The sequence below is a fragment of the Panicum virgatum genome, chromosome 5K (genome assembly GCF_016808335.1).
Source record: "Panicum virgatum strain AP13 chromosome 5K, P.virgatum_v5, whole genome shotgun sequence".
Taxonomy (NCBI): domain Eukaryota; kingdom Viridiplantae; phylum Streptophyta; class Magnoliopsida; order Poales; family Poaceae; genus Panicum; species Panicum virgatum.
The window spans coordinates 1,013,319-1,026,417 of record NC_053140.1 but is presented as its reverse complement, the minus strand read 5'-3'; the positions used below and the strand labels follow the sequence as shown (position 1 = coordinate 1,026,417).

The 13,099-nt window shown below is 44.7% G+C and overlaps 2 protein-coding genes across 3 annotated transcripts; one reads left to right on the top strand and one right to left on the bottom strand.

Moving 5' to 3' along the window:
• Positions 1-251: 251 nt before the first annotated feature.
• LOC120705506 (transcription factor MYB3R-1-like) lies at positions 252-7,463 on the top strand. 2 transcript variants are annotated; one of them, XM_039989878.1, is made up of 12 exons: positions 252-473; positions 1,275-1,395; positions 1,482-1,536; positions 1,634-1,691; positions 2,385-2,479; positions 2,653-2,756; positions 3,169-3,297; positions 3,586-5,209; positions 5,412-5,590; positions 6,175-6,265; positions 6,602-6,793; positions 7,095-7,463. In XM_039989878.1, the coding sequence occupies exons 2-12, from the start codon at positions 1,280-1,282 to the stop codon at positions 7,227-7,229; spliced, it is 2,778 nt and encodes a 925-aa protein (XP_039845812.1). In that variant the 5' UTR covers positions 252-473; positions 1,275-1,279; the 3' UTR covers positions 7,230-7,463. The 2 variants fall into 2 exon arrangements, with proteins under 2 accessions (XP_039845812.1, XP_039845813.1); XM_039989879.1 differs by lacking the exon at positions 6,602-6,793.
• A 476-nt stretch (positions 7,464-7,939) lies between these two features.
• Positions 7,940-12,539, bottom strand: LOC120705507 (eukaryotic translation initiation factor 3 subunit L-like). Its single transcript, XM_039989881.1, has 7 exons — positions 11,926-12,539; positions 11,470-11,801; positions 10,522-10,861; positions 10,090-10,238; positions 9,910-10,003; positions 8,399-8,470; positions 7,940-8,284 (listed from the first exon to the last, which is right to left on the bottom strand). The coding sequence occupies exons 1-7, from the start codon at positions 12,454-12,456 to the stop codon at positions 8,240-8,242; spliced, it is 1,563 nt and encodes a 520-aa protein (XP_039845815.1). The 5' UTR covers positions 12,457-12,539; the 3' UTR covers positions 7,940-8,239.
• Between the last annotated feature and the right edge of the window lie 560 nt (positions 12,540-13,099).

The following is a 13,099-nucleotide window of genomic DNA, read 5'->3' as shown; positions in this document are numbered from 1 at the left end:
TCTGCCAAAAAACCAAAAGAACCGGTAACCCCCGTTAAATTCACGCTTGCCACGCGCCTACCCACCCGCCCCAGCCGGTATCCCACCCGTTGGCATTCAAATATTGCCGACGTGGCACGCGAGTCAGCGGCACGGACGGCCCAGATGCGGCCGCTTCCGCCGGTAACCATCTCCCGCCGTCCATCTCCCACCGCTTCCCCTTCCCCGTCACTCTCTAGAGAGCACCCACCCACCCAACATGTCAAGCGGCCGTAGGGTTGATTTCGAAGCATCCTCCCCAAATTTGAAACCTCCGAGGCGGACGTGAGACGAAGGCGTCGGCATCTCCCCCTCTCCGTCGGCTCTCTCGCGGGGGGGTTGAAGCGGCCGAGGAGACGCGCCCGGGCGCGGGATTGGATGCGGCGCGGCGCGGCTCGGCTCGGTCGCCGGAGGTGCTCGCTGCTCGGCGTCGGTCACGGAGGCCCGGTGACTCGGTGAGATGAGATCTCCCAGCGTTTTCGATTTTACTAGGATGAATTCGGTGGATGATTTGGGGGAGAATAGGGATTTCTCTGCTTTTGCGAATTCATCCTATGATTGCGGGCTCGTGGGATCCCCCTGATTTTGTTGTGTATCTGGATTCTGGGGGAATCCGGTGATGAGAGTTTCTCAAGTGAGTCTTTTCTTGTTGCGATCTTTCAAGTGTGAGGTGTGGGTGGTGGAGGTGGATTGGACGGAGAGGCGAGATCTCGTGGCTTAGAGCTCGGAGAACTCGGAGGTTCCTTTTTCCAGAGTCGCGCTTGGTTGAGGTAGAGATTTGGGCGGAATCTGAGTCTGGCTGCCTTAGTGTCTCAGTGCTGGCTTGGAGCCATCGGTAAGCCGCCGTGTATCAGCGAGTGGCCGGCATGTTTGGTGAAGGCAGCATGCTTCAAGGAAGGGGAAGGGTGAACAACGAGACATAAGGATCTTGTTGCTTGAGGCGATGTACCTCTGGATTATCATGGCCAAGGCTGCGCGTTTGATTAGTGGTTGCAATGCTCTTGGGGAGGTACAGGGATTCATCAGCTCGCTGTCATCATCATCTTTGGCATGGTTGCACGGAGATAGTGGTTGCAATGCTATTGGGAAGGTTGTGGGTGGGTTGTGTACTTGTGTGTAGTTAAAATGTGGGATTATGTTCATAATGCTCGAGGTGATTTTGCTTCGGATTGATTGTTCTTTCCTTCCTAGAGATTATTTGATAATGCAAAATATGATGATAAATTATTTTCATTCTAAATGCAATGTTCTTGCAGTAATCATGGCAAGTGACAAAGCAAAAGTCGCAAAGAAGGGTGGAGAGGATCCTGGACCTCCGCCAGCTTCTCGCGAAGGGGAAAACAGCCATGAGCCACAGAGGCAACGGTCACTCAATGGGTAAAAGACTCGGAGATGTTCTCATATAATCATGAACAGTATGTTGTACTAAATTTCCTTGTGGCTATCTGCCCCTTTATCTTTAGGAGGACCACTGGTCCGACTCGGCGTTCCACCAAAGGAAATTGGAAACCTGAAGAGGTATGCTGCACAACCCTCAATCCTGTGTATACAATTTTTTTTTCTTTGTTAATTTTTTGAATGCCTAATATTGTGTGTGTTTGCTATTAAAATGTAGGATGCTATATTGTCCCGCGCAGTTCAGACATACCAAGGAAAAAACTGGAAAAAAATAGGTACATTCTATGGATCATGCTATATGCACAAGACAAAGTATTAAATTTGCTCAACTCGTTTTTGTAGAAAATCTGTCATGTAATGTTATTTCTTCATTTGCACTATAGAACTTCTATCTCTTTAGCTTTTCAGAGAAACAGTAAGCCAAAGTGTAGGCAGCAGGGTTAGAATCAGACAGTTTTTAGATTAGACGGACACAATTTGTCAGCAAGCTGGCCATTCTACAATATTTATGTGCATCTGTGTGATGCTTTGATCTCTCTTTAGGACTGCATTTTCTACCATGATTTTAATTTCCTTTTAACTTTCCTGTTCTTCTGTTCAGGTTTGCTTTATGGTTACAAAACATGCTTTATCATTAGGGAACATTGCGGATAATGCTTGTCACAGGAACGGTTTGGTAGTTGCATTGTAGTTATTTAGGAGATTTAATGCATTTCAATCTGACTGTTCTCCAATGATTCTCAACACTGTGATATGTCGCTAGATTTATCTTATGATCTAGCGCAATGGGCGAAATGTACCAAGCTGCGTATTCTTCAAATCTTACTCCTATATGTTCATGCAAAAGAGAGCATTGCCTTGCTTCATTAACTTGTGCTCTCTACCATTCGTTCTTCTGTTTCTGTAAACAAGAACCCCTTGCTGCCTCTTGTCCTAAGTCCCAGCCTTGACAACTTCTACTTTTCCAGCGGAATGTTTTCCAGACAGAACCGATGTACAATGTTTGCACAGGTGGCAAAAGGTTCTAAATCCTGAATTGGTCAAGGGGCCATGGTCGAAAGAAGTAAGCACCCTATTTGATTTCTTTTACTTTGGCTTTATTTCTATTACTATTGATGAAGCAATACGCGACCCAACTTTCTTGGGACAAAAGGGAATTTGTTGTTCATTAGGTATCTCATGATCACTGTTTCAACATGATCTATTAACATTAATCTGTTCTATTTCTGTTTATAGGAAGATGAAATCATAGTTCAGATGGTAAACAAATATGGGCCAAAGAAATGGTCGACCATTGCTCAAGCTTTGCCTGGGCGCATAGGAAAGCAATGCCGGGAACGGTATGTCACAGGAAGTTTCTTGTTTACTTCATGTTTCATCAAGCTTGCATCTAAGTAAACTTTTTTCCCTTAGCAACCATAGTATAAAACATTAAAAACTTCATGTTGAATAAATTAACTGCAAATGTTAGCTCATGGAGTTTTGCTTTTGCACAGGAGTATTAGTGCTAGCTGTTTTTTCTATCAACTTTTGACAATGCCACAGTAGTAGCATTACTAAATATTAACATTCAAAAGTGTGTAAAAGTGCAGTCTTAATTAGCAATATCAGAGCACGTCTTGTTATCTAATTGAGATCTAGGCATTATACAATATGCCTTTGTAAACTCACTCGATTTTTGGTATTCTAAATATTAATCCAAATACCTTAATTGATGCTGATAACTGTAGTTGACTACCTTGTATGATTCAGGTGGCACAATCATCTTAACCCAGCCATAAACAAGGAGGCATGGACGCAGGAAGAGGAGATTACTCTCATTCACGCTCATCGAATGTATGGAAATAAATGGGCTGAACTGACGAAGTTTTTACCTGGAAGGTAACTATATGTTTTCCTTAATATCAGCCAAGGAGCTGTTTTATATCTGATAAATGGCATGCATATTATGATCAAGTAAAAAATGTGAACTTTTACTGTAAACAAAGAGGACACACGATGATCTGTTTACGCTTTCCTGTCATTTTGCTAACACAAGTGTCCGCTCACTGTTACAACCAAATGTAATTGAGCTATATGTTACTATTGCATAATAACTCTCATTGTTAGGAAATGAACTATTCTAGACTACCAAAATCGTTGAATCGGTAATTTCTATTTCCCCTACAGGACGGATAATGCGATAAAAAATCACTGGAACAGTTCAGTAAAGAAAAAGGTTGATTCTTACATATCTTCTGGCTTGCTTTCACAAGTCCCGTGCCTCCCCGTGATCGAATGCCCTGCACAATGCAACTCTTTATCTGCTTTGAACCTACAGAACAATGGAGATAGTGGTTGCAATGCTCATAACACTAATGTAGCCTTGAGCTGTGAATTACAAGTAAATGTAGATGCCAACAAGGGAGAAGCACACGACTCTCACTCTTCCATGTGTCAGGTGGCATGCTATACTTCAATAGAGGCTGTAGGATCTGCTTTGCCTGATGGGCATCACCATCTTTCTTCGTCATTTTCTCAAAGAATGGACCTGCAGATGGATGTAAATGAAGGGTCAGGTAATTCTGTGTTTGCAGATGACCAAACTCTTTGCAGCACATCAAATCAAGAAAAGTCCATGGTACCATATGGTGTTGCGCAGGAAATGCCTTTCTCTGTGCTATCCAGTGTTTCTGACGCTGAGCAGAAACTACATTTAATCTCTGATGCTGATAGTCTGAAATCTGAACTTTGGAAAGATGTGTCCTTGCAAACATTAATTTCAGGAGATACAATTGATGGTGATTCTTCATCAGGACTAAATCAACCGCCAGATACTTCTGAAACGGACACCAACTTTTTGGCACAGCCGTACACATTACACACATCAAATCCGTCCAGTATGATGGAAACTGTGTACGAACAGAGTACACTGGCGACAATATCTCCCTCTTTTATAAGTTTAGATGGTTTATCTGATGCACCCGAAAATAGATCTGAGCCAATAGAAATGCGAGATTCTGAGGCAGAGATAATCACATGCTCAAACAATTCTTTTTGTGATGCTGAGCAATCTGTTAAACCTGGGAGCAGTGATGACAGACCTGGGGCTTTCACAATGACCGAGAGCATTACAAACTGCAAGAGCCAACAGTCGACAGATGCTGAAGAACCTGTGGCCAGTACAGTGAAAGAACAGTTACCGAAAGACATGGATATTGGGCCAGATGAAAAGAAGGGTGAGGGAGCTCTGTTTTATGAACCTCCTCGGTTCCCAGGTTTGGATGTCCCATTTATCAGTTGCGATCTTGTAACATCTGCTGATATGCAAGAATTTAGTCCCCTTGGTATTCGGCAGTGGATGAGGTCAACCATGAATGTCCCCACTCCTTTAAGATTATGGGGATCCCCGACACATGATGAAAGCCCAGGTGTGCTAAAGAGTGCTGCCGAAAGCTTCCCATGCACACCATCAATAATGAAGAAAAGACAGAGAGGTCTATTATCTCCTACTCCAGATAAAAGAATTGAGAAGAAATCTGGGATTGCAAAGGAGATGACAGACATCTCCTATATGATTGCAGCCACATGTTCCATGAATGCAACCAAAGATGAAGCAACTGCTCCTGAATCAGTTGCGTGTGCTGAACAACATCTAGATGAGAAACTTAAGTTCTCTGATGGTAACAGGGAAAATTTCAATGGAGCACCTGAACAGGCAAGAGATGCACAAAATGGAGGAAACAAACAAGGAGGGCAACATTGTTCCTCATTAAATGTTGCCAATCCTAATACTGATCTGCCAGACAATTTAGTAAGTACATTTAAACGAATTCTTTGATATGATACCTAACCAGTTGGTAGTACCATACTCCTTTAGAAGAAAAAATGTAGCAGCCATATAATTTCTGAATTCCAGCTGCAATGGGGCCTTCAGAAATGAATCTTTATGGCATGCCAACTAGCTAAATAACTTTTGCACTTCATTTTCTTCTTACTGATATTGTTTAATGCAGCAACCTGTCGGTGTTCTTGTTGAGCACAACTGCAATGACATCATTGCCGCTGATCATGGTGCAAAGCCTGAATCTTTGTCATCCTGCAAGGAAGCAGTTAGTTCAAAACCAAAGCCTGCAGAACTAGTTGTTGAGAAATCATCACCATGCATCAATGCGAATTATGAATATGTGAACTTGTAAGATGCCCCACTAGTTTTACTTGTTTAATTATCTATTTCTTTTGTTTGTTAATCAGTTCAGGCTTCAGAGTATGCGAAAACTAAGTTGTAGCATGCTTCACAACAATTAGCAATTAGTGAATGATGATTCCCTTCTTTGCTTGCTAGAAGCTTAGAAAGCGTCAATGTGATGAATTATTACCTTGCATACTTTGTAGAGTTGCTAAGTCCCCCTTAAATAAGAAATTGGATCATGGAAAAAATTAAGAAATTGATTATGTTTAGTTTTGTCCATTAGTGGAGAAAAATGCTGTCAATTCTATTTAGGAAATCAGAAGACTCCGTGATAGCTTTCATAGCTGTCAAAAGTTATCATGAGTCATTTAGCTACTGACCCATGTAATGGAATTATTTCAAATATTAAAGAACACTGCCTTCTAGCGTTCTGTTCTTTTTTTTTCATAAGTCAGTTTTTTCTAGTGAAAACTTCATTAGGACAGTACAGATATAGAGATGCACTGCCATTGAAGTCTGAAGAACGCTGCCTTTTGGCCATTTGTTTCTTATTGTCAAATTTTATTCTGAATTGCTGCTTTTGCTAGATTGGCTGATACCCCAGGTGTCAAAAAAGGACTGGAATCTCCTTCTGCATGGAAGTCTCCCTGGTATATAGATATGCACATGCACTTTCAGGTAAATTTATTCTTAATTTCTTTACTTTTATTTTCGTACAGGCATTTTGTGTCATACATAGATGAACTTTTTGCAATCAGCATATAATCTGGTGGAGCATGTTATTGATTCTAAGGGCTTGATTTGATAGTGGGATTTGATCTGTATCTCTAGGGTTTAGTTCAACCTTGAAGTAATTCCTAAGAGTTACCATGTTTATTAGTTTTGAACTGTGCAAGAGAAGTGTCTTTTGTGATTAATTACTCACACTGTCAGCACCTGCAAATAGTGAATACTGCTTGTTCTGTTTGTTTGTTTTGGTTAACATATTTATTTGTGCCCATATGCTCCACCCAGGGTTTTGTCAGCCCAGCAGACAGAACTTATGACGCATTAGGATTAGTGAAGCAGATAAGTAAGCAAAGTGCTGCTGCTGCAGTGGAGGCCTGTGAGGTGCTAGCAAGCGGCAGCAGAATCTTTGATAAAGAAAACAAGGAGAATAGAGATGATAAGGAGCCAGGGACAAGAAAATCACAGACCAAAATCATGGTGCGTAATCATCAACGGCTTAATAGTAAATTGACTATCATGAAACACTCTCTCTAAGAAAGCCTAGCTCGTCGTCATTTTCAGTGATTCTTTGCATAACTCACTAGTATGGGAGCTGTGATTGCAGCTATCAATATGATATAATATTGATTCCCCATAAATTAATGTGCATAGCTATTTGTCTGAATTATCCCATCACAACTATGTTTAGCAATTTCAAGTCATAGTGTGGGAGCAACTATCAATATGATATAGCTTTATCTTTAAAGATCAAACATTCTAATTCCATTTAATATTACAGGCCGAGGCACGAGTCCTGGATTTCGACGAATATTCCACACCTGCAAAGGCAGCAGATAAGAGACTTGGCAGCTGTCTCGGAAGATCTGTTAGCTCACCGATTCTTTCCTCCCCAAACCTGAGAAGTTTTCGATAGGTAGACTTGTGAGAGATACACCAGATATGTCCCAATAATACATAACCGTATGTACATGCATGTTCCTAGAGCTCATTGTTCTCATTTGTTACTGTGTATTGTCAGTTGTTACCGTTATTTCAGCGTACAGTCTCAGCCCAGAAACTAGCTTCCCAAAGGCGGCAGTATCAGTGGACTGTTAACTTATGTATCATTCAAATTTAATTTACTATTGGTTAGTAGTGGTAGTTTACATTGGAGGCGTTTCTTGGCACTTGAATCTTCATATCATACGTGCAGGCTCCAAGAGCCCAGGCCAACCTGAACAGAACCCGTGTGCGTGTGTTTTTGCGAATTGATCTATCTACATTCAGTCATTTAATTTTGTTTTGTATACCGGGAGGTCACAAATATTTCCATGTACCTTCTTCATATCCTAAAGAATAGTAAATTCTGAACAGACCTGTATTCAAGAGTGCACCTGTGTTTCGGAAGATTCTGCACTTTGTAATAAAGAAAAATATCAAAGTTTCACATTGCATCATGAGCAATACTGACAAATTTGACTGCTATTTCTTTTTCTGCGAATAATAGCACCAAAGTTGATCTGACCGAACCCTAGTGATCAAACATTAACCTTTTATATGCACCGACCAGGTTTCTGTATACCATCGAAGTTCAAAATCTGACGAGTAATGGCCTCACCAATCGTGCGCATTGACACCAGATCAGGAGATTTCAGCATAGGGTCTATTTTGCAAACAGATGCAGGCCAAACATAAATTGAACCTGTTGATATGCACATCCAGGCAAAGGAAGACCCATATAGGTATCACAATTCAACTAATAGAGCCTGGACGAGATGCAAAGTAGATTTCAGCAAAAAAAAAAGTACAAAATGACCAGGTCTCAACTAAGTCACAAGGAGTACAAAAGGCACAAACATAACTCGCTAATACCAGCCATCATAAACGCCTTTTCCTATATTAGCAAAAAAGGAAGAAATGGCATTTCCCTCCATGATCACTAGCTCAGTCAAACTGTACTTTCTCCAGTTCACCAATCATTTCCTCAAACTGTGGGCATAGAAATCAGATCATTCGTCAGAAACCAAATAAAACATTCAAAAAATGGGAACAGAGGGTAGGTCTGTTAGATTATAAATTTGACAAACTGGGATGGGCCAATACCTTCAAAATTTGTCTCAAAAAGTAATCACCGTGACTCTTTGTAGGTTTGGACTCCACAACATGAATAACATCCTGCACCATGAAAACAGTGTAGAAGTAATTAATCATACAAATTTGTATAATATTATTGTCGGTACACCAGGACTGGGGTACCCCCTCTTGCTGTGTCTAGGCAAGGGTCTCGTAGTTATCCTTAACTATGCCCTGACGGCCGAACAGCCGAACCCCTGTGGTCCGGAGCCCTACTCTCCCGGCAAACGGCCCGGACCCGCTCCCCGCTTGGGGAAGGTCCGGTGGCGCCACGTGTCCCGGAGGAGGTAGCCCTCAGCCAAAACAGCTGGGGGCCCCGAACCTCCCAGGGAGTACCGGACCCCCGCCGGGTCCCGGATCCCCATATACTATCCGACACCCCGCCTGGGCTGGTCCGGAGCCGCGCCCAGGAGCCGCCACGTGTCCGCAGGTGCGGGCACGCGCGCGAAGCCGCGTGGCTTCCACTAGAAGACTCGCCTACCTACCGCATTCAATGCGGTAGGCGGAAGTGCGCTTTGCCACAGCAGAGCCCGAGGCGGCTTTTGCCAGGTTGCACTGTTGGTCGCGTGTTACCAAGGCGCACAGTGCAGTCGCTGGCACCGCCCACGCCGCGTATGTCAGTCTACTATGCCAGTTGGGCATGATGGCTCGGCTTCGCCCATTATGACGCCTACATGGTAGCCTTGACAGACTACGCCGCATGCTCATTGCCCCAACGGATGCCTCGCTGATGGGACAAATAAAGACTCCCTTCGGTCAAGATAGTCTACAGGGCGATGAAACGTATCCAAGAAGAGATTCTCAACCGCTGTAGCTCCATTGAAGCTTTCTGCGCAGTATACTATACATCCACGTTAGACCCACCTGCCGGGGTCTGAATGCCTGTGTATGCGTCCCCTTGGTCTATAAAAGGGAGACGCTCGCTAGAGGAAGATTCGGCCCAGCTGGGCAGAGGATAGACTCATTCATACCAAGAGCAATACACCTCACAGTGGACGTAGGGTATTACGCTTCGGCGGCCCGAACCACTCAAAACCCGAGTGTTCTTGTGTTCTTGCCCCCAAGCTAGATTGGCCTAATCGCTCAGCACTTTCCCGAGTACTTTCCCTCTAAAATTAGGCGGGTGCGTTCCGCCACCCGGCTGTGGGTACCCCCAAAAGCCCACGACAATTATGTACTGTACATATGCCAACAAGAGGTTTGCACTTTTATTAGGCGCAGACAAATGAGGTTAAAAGATTGCGCACGAACAAGGTACATCACAAAAGGTCACATTCAAGTACATCCCCATGGAAAAAGCTCGCAGCAGCTAAATGTACCAGCACAAATATCACATGGTGCAGATTTTATCACAAAAAGAGAGACAATTTAGTACCACACCAAGGTTAGAATTCTGAAGACAAAACATCCCCCAATTAACAGTGGTACACCAAGTACATAAACAAGTGGCATGGGCAAAAGCAAACATTAGAAAGCATTACCTCAACAATATAGAAATCAAAGTCTGCACTGGATACTATCTTTCCATCACTGTCCACTGCATGCATTTTGTGCTTGTATGTCATCAGGATTGACCTGTCCAAACATTTGAGCTAATTCATCAATCGCAAATCACCTAAAAGAATCAGTAAACAGAAGTGTAAATTACTTATCATATGGACCTTAGTGTTGCCTCATCCACTTCCATGTATTGGGCAAGTTTACCAATGGTTATTGTTGAATATAGTTTCAGATAACTCCGTATCCCAGAGAGCAACTGCTGCTGCTTTACTTCATAGAGGAATAGCTTCAACTGAAGACGATATGCATCCTGCCAAAGACAATAAAAGCCTATTAGTGCCATCCGGTATAGATCAAACCCGACAAATACCAGGTCAGAGCATAGAAAAGACTAGGCAGTAATAGTGTTAAAGTAGTAATAACAACAGTAAAAGGGGGCCAAGAACTTGCATCTCTTTCACTAATATGATGTAACAACTCAAGCAGGCCATGCGACTAAAGTAAATGTGTGCCAAACAACCAGAAATGCCCAAAACTAAAATACACTCCAAGGGCAAGAATTACAGTAATACCATTTTCACCAGAATCAGTACCTGGTTATAGTTTGTAAGTGGCTGATCCAGAACTGGTGGTGATGGAGTAATGAACTTGGGGCAAGCATACGAGAATAATTCATCATAGGCAGCATATGCTTCATCATCATACCTCTGCATCTTTGTCATCTTGTCATTATACTTTTCTTTCAGCTGGGTGCTAACATTTTCATCTATAAGCTTGTTCTGTGGGCACAAAGACAGGCAAATTGCCAACAATGCATACATCTGCTCATTTTTCTTCAGTATCTGATCATACTGAGGAGACTTCTGGTGGTACTGCTTGTACTTGAGGATATATAGCAGAATTTTGTTGAATTCACGTGTGGCATCAACATACCTAGATTTATTTATTAAAAAAAATTACATATCAGCTAAGAGAACTCACAACTTGGGCAATTTCATCATAGAGCAGCAAAAAGGAATGCAGATTCTAGGTTCATATTCCAAGAATGAGTGTTGAAATCTAGGATTCAGTTAAATGAAATGATTCGAACGGCTAGCTGCCTAGCTGGGCTATTATAGCTATGGCCATAAAGCATTTAGCGTTCCTTAGCTCATGTCTAGTAAGGCACAAGAACAATAGACAATGATGCTATTTCTAAGAACAGCATATAAGACTACTGAAAGCCTTGCACAATATTTCAAAACCAAACCCCTAGCATTAGGCATACACAAGGCATAACAAGTGAATTTGGTAAGGCTCATCTGACGGGACAAGCAAATGCTTCAACCAAAAAATTATGTTCAAGATTGATATCTAATCATCCCTCAGATAATCCTCAGCACACCTACCACTTTGTATTTGTAAAATGTATATATCTAAAGTTAGACCAAAATGAACCAAAGGATGCTCAGCATTTGCACCAAGGATGGCAAGTAATATGCCCAACTCAATGCATTAGGATTACAAGCACCCCATGGATCGACAATGGTCAGGTACTGTACCTGCGCATCATAAGGTTCGCGAAGCCATAGTGATAGATGGTGGAGATGTGGCTCCCAATGACGATGGTGTAGACCCCTTGCTGGTTGAGGTCAATGGGTGCAAGGCACTTGAGGCCAGTGTGGTAATCCCCGAGGAGGCAGTGTATCCTGAGCAGGCCAATCATGCTGTAGTAGCCGAGCACCTTGAGCACATTGCTCCCTCCCTCGTAGTCATAGCCGTCGGTGGCGGTGAACTGCTCGAGGCCCTCCTTCTCCCTCTCGAGGATCTGCGTGATCATGGACTTCTCGACCAGCGCCTGGAGGTAGTTGAGAACGCCATACACATTCCAAGCCTGCGCATTTCAGCTAAGCACGCATTCATCAGTCAGGGGCACGAAAAAAGAAAGAAAGGAAATCTATAGTATAGTATTATAACAAACAGAATTGTAATTGTAAAGAAGAAGAAGAAGAAGTGACCTTGTCGAACTGCTTGAGCTGGTTGAGCTCGTCCTCCGTCTTGTTCTTGAGCTTGGCGCGGTACTGGCAGAAGCTCTGGAACTGGTAGACGAACTCGTCCACCATGTCCCAGAGCCACTGGTTGGGCAGCTGCATGTTGACGACGCCGTGGAGCACGACGCTGAAGAGGTCGCAGTAGTTGGTCCAGGACTCGGCGCGGTGGGCGGCGGTGAGCGGGGAGAGGCGGGCGTGGGCGTGGCGGTACCAGAGCTCCTTGTAGAGGAGGAGGAAGACGTGGTCGCCGTCGCAGTAGGGCGCGACGGCCTCGGCGGACGGCCAGGGCGCGTCGCGGAAGAGGCGGTCGGAGAGGCGCTGGAAGCCGCCCTCGTACATCTGGTGGATCTCGTAGACGTTCTTGTCGCGGATGTGGCGGTAGAGGTGCACGACGAAGGTCTTGACGGAGTCCGGGACGTAGTTGGGGTCGTAGGCGTCCGCCGCGTGCGGAGGAGGCGCCGGCGCCAGGCCGTCCTCCCGGTCGTAGGCGGCCGCCATGGTGGGGGAGGGGAGGGAGGGAGGGCGTTAGGGTTCGGGGAGGGCGGCGGCGGCGGCGCGGGGAGGGAGGGAAGGAGATGGATGGAGGAAAGGGGGAGCGGAGAAGGGTCTGGGGGTTTTGCGGGCTGCGGAGAAGGGTCTCGAGATGCAGGCCGCGTGGGCCCATTTCGCTGGTGTTTGGGCTGGTTGGATCAGCAGCGGCCCGCGTGGTTTTCGGCCCGCCTCGTGTTGTGGGTGCCGTTGCGTGGGCGGTTGGGTTTGGCGCGAGGGGAGGAGAGGCCGGCCGGCAAAGGCACGTCGATCCGCCTGCTGCGACGGCACGGCGGCAACGGCCGCCGCCGCCGCCGGCCAGATGGCCAATGGGTGAAGCGGCGCTCGAGCTTGTTCTGCATGCAACGTCGGCGTACAGTAACCGCGGGAACCTCAGCCTCTAGTCACTCGTTGTGGATGCGAGAGCAATTGGCATTGCAATCACACACGCTCGGCTCGGCAGCTCCTCCGACCTCCGCAACGGCAAAGGACAAGATTCCATGGAGCTCTTTCTTTTCTTATATATATATATATATATATGCAACACAAAGATGAAGATTCCATGGACGACACCCACCCACATGAGCTCAACAATAATGCAAGCAAGCAAAGG

What these genes read in the sequence shown, in the direction of transcription:
- LOC120705506 (XM_039989878.1), top strand. Translation starts at nt 1,280, where the DNA reads ATGGCAAGTGACAAAGCAAAAGTCGCAAAGAAGGGTGGAGAGGATCCT. An exon ending in AGGCAACGGTCACTCAATGG is followed by an intron (nt 1,396 to 1,481) that starts GTAAAAGACTCG and finishes CTTTATCTTTAG; the next exon opens with GAGGACCACTGGTCCGACTC. An exon ending in AAAAAACTGGAAAAAAATAG is followed by an intron (nt 1,692 to 2,384) that starts GTACATTCTATG and finishes CTACTTTTCCAG; the next exon opens with CGGAATGTTTTCCAGACAGA.
- LOC120705507 (XM_039989881.1), bottom strand. Translation starts at nt 12,456, where the DNA reads ATGGCGGCCGCCTACGACCGGGAGGACGGCCTGGCGCCGGCGCCTCCT. An exon ending in CACTTACAAACTATAACCAG is followed by an intron (nt 10,239 to 10,521) that starts GTACTGATTCTG and finishes TGTCTTTGGCAG; the next exon opens with GATGCATATCGTCTTCAGTT. An exon ending in TTTTGAGACAAATTTTGAAG is followed by an intron (nt 8,285 to 8,398) that starts GTATTGGCCCAT and finishes CTATGCCCACAG; the next exon opens with TTTGAGGAAATGATTGGTGA.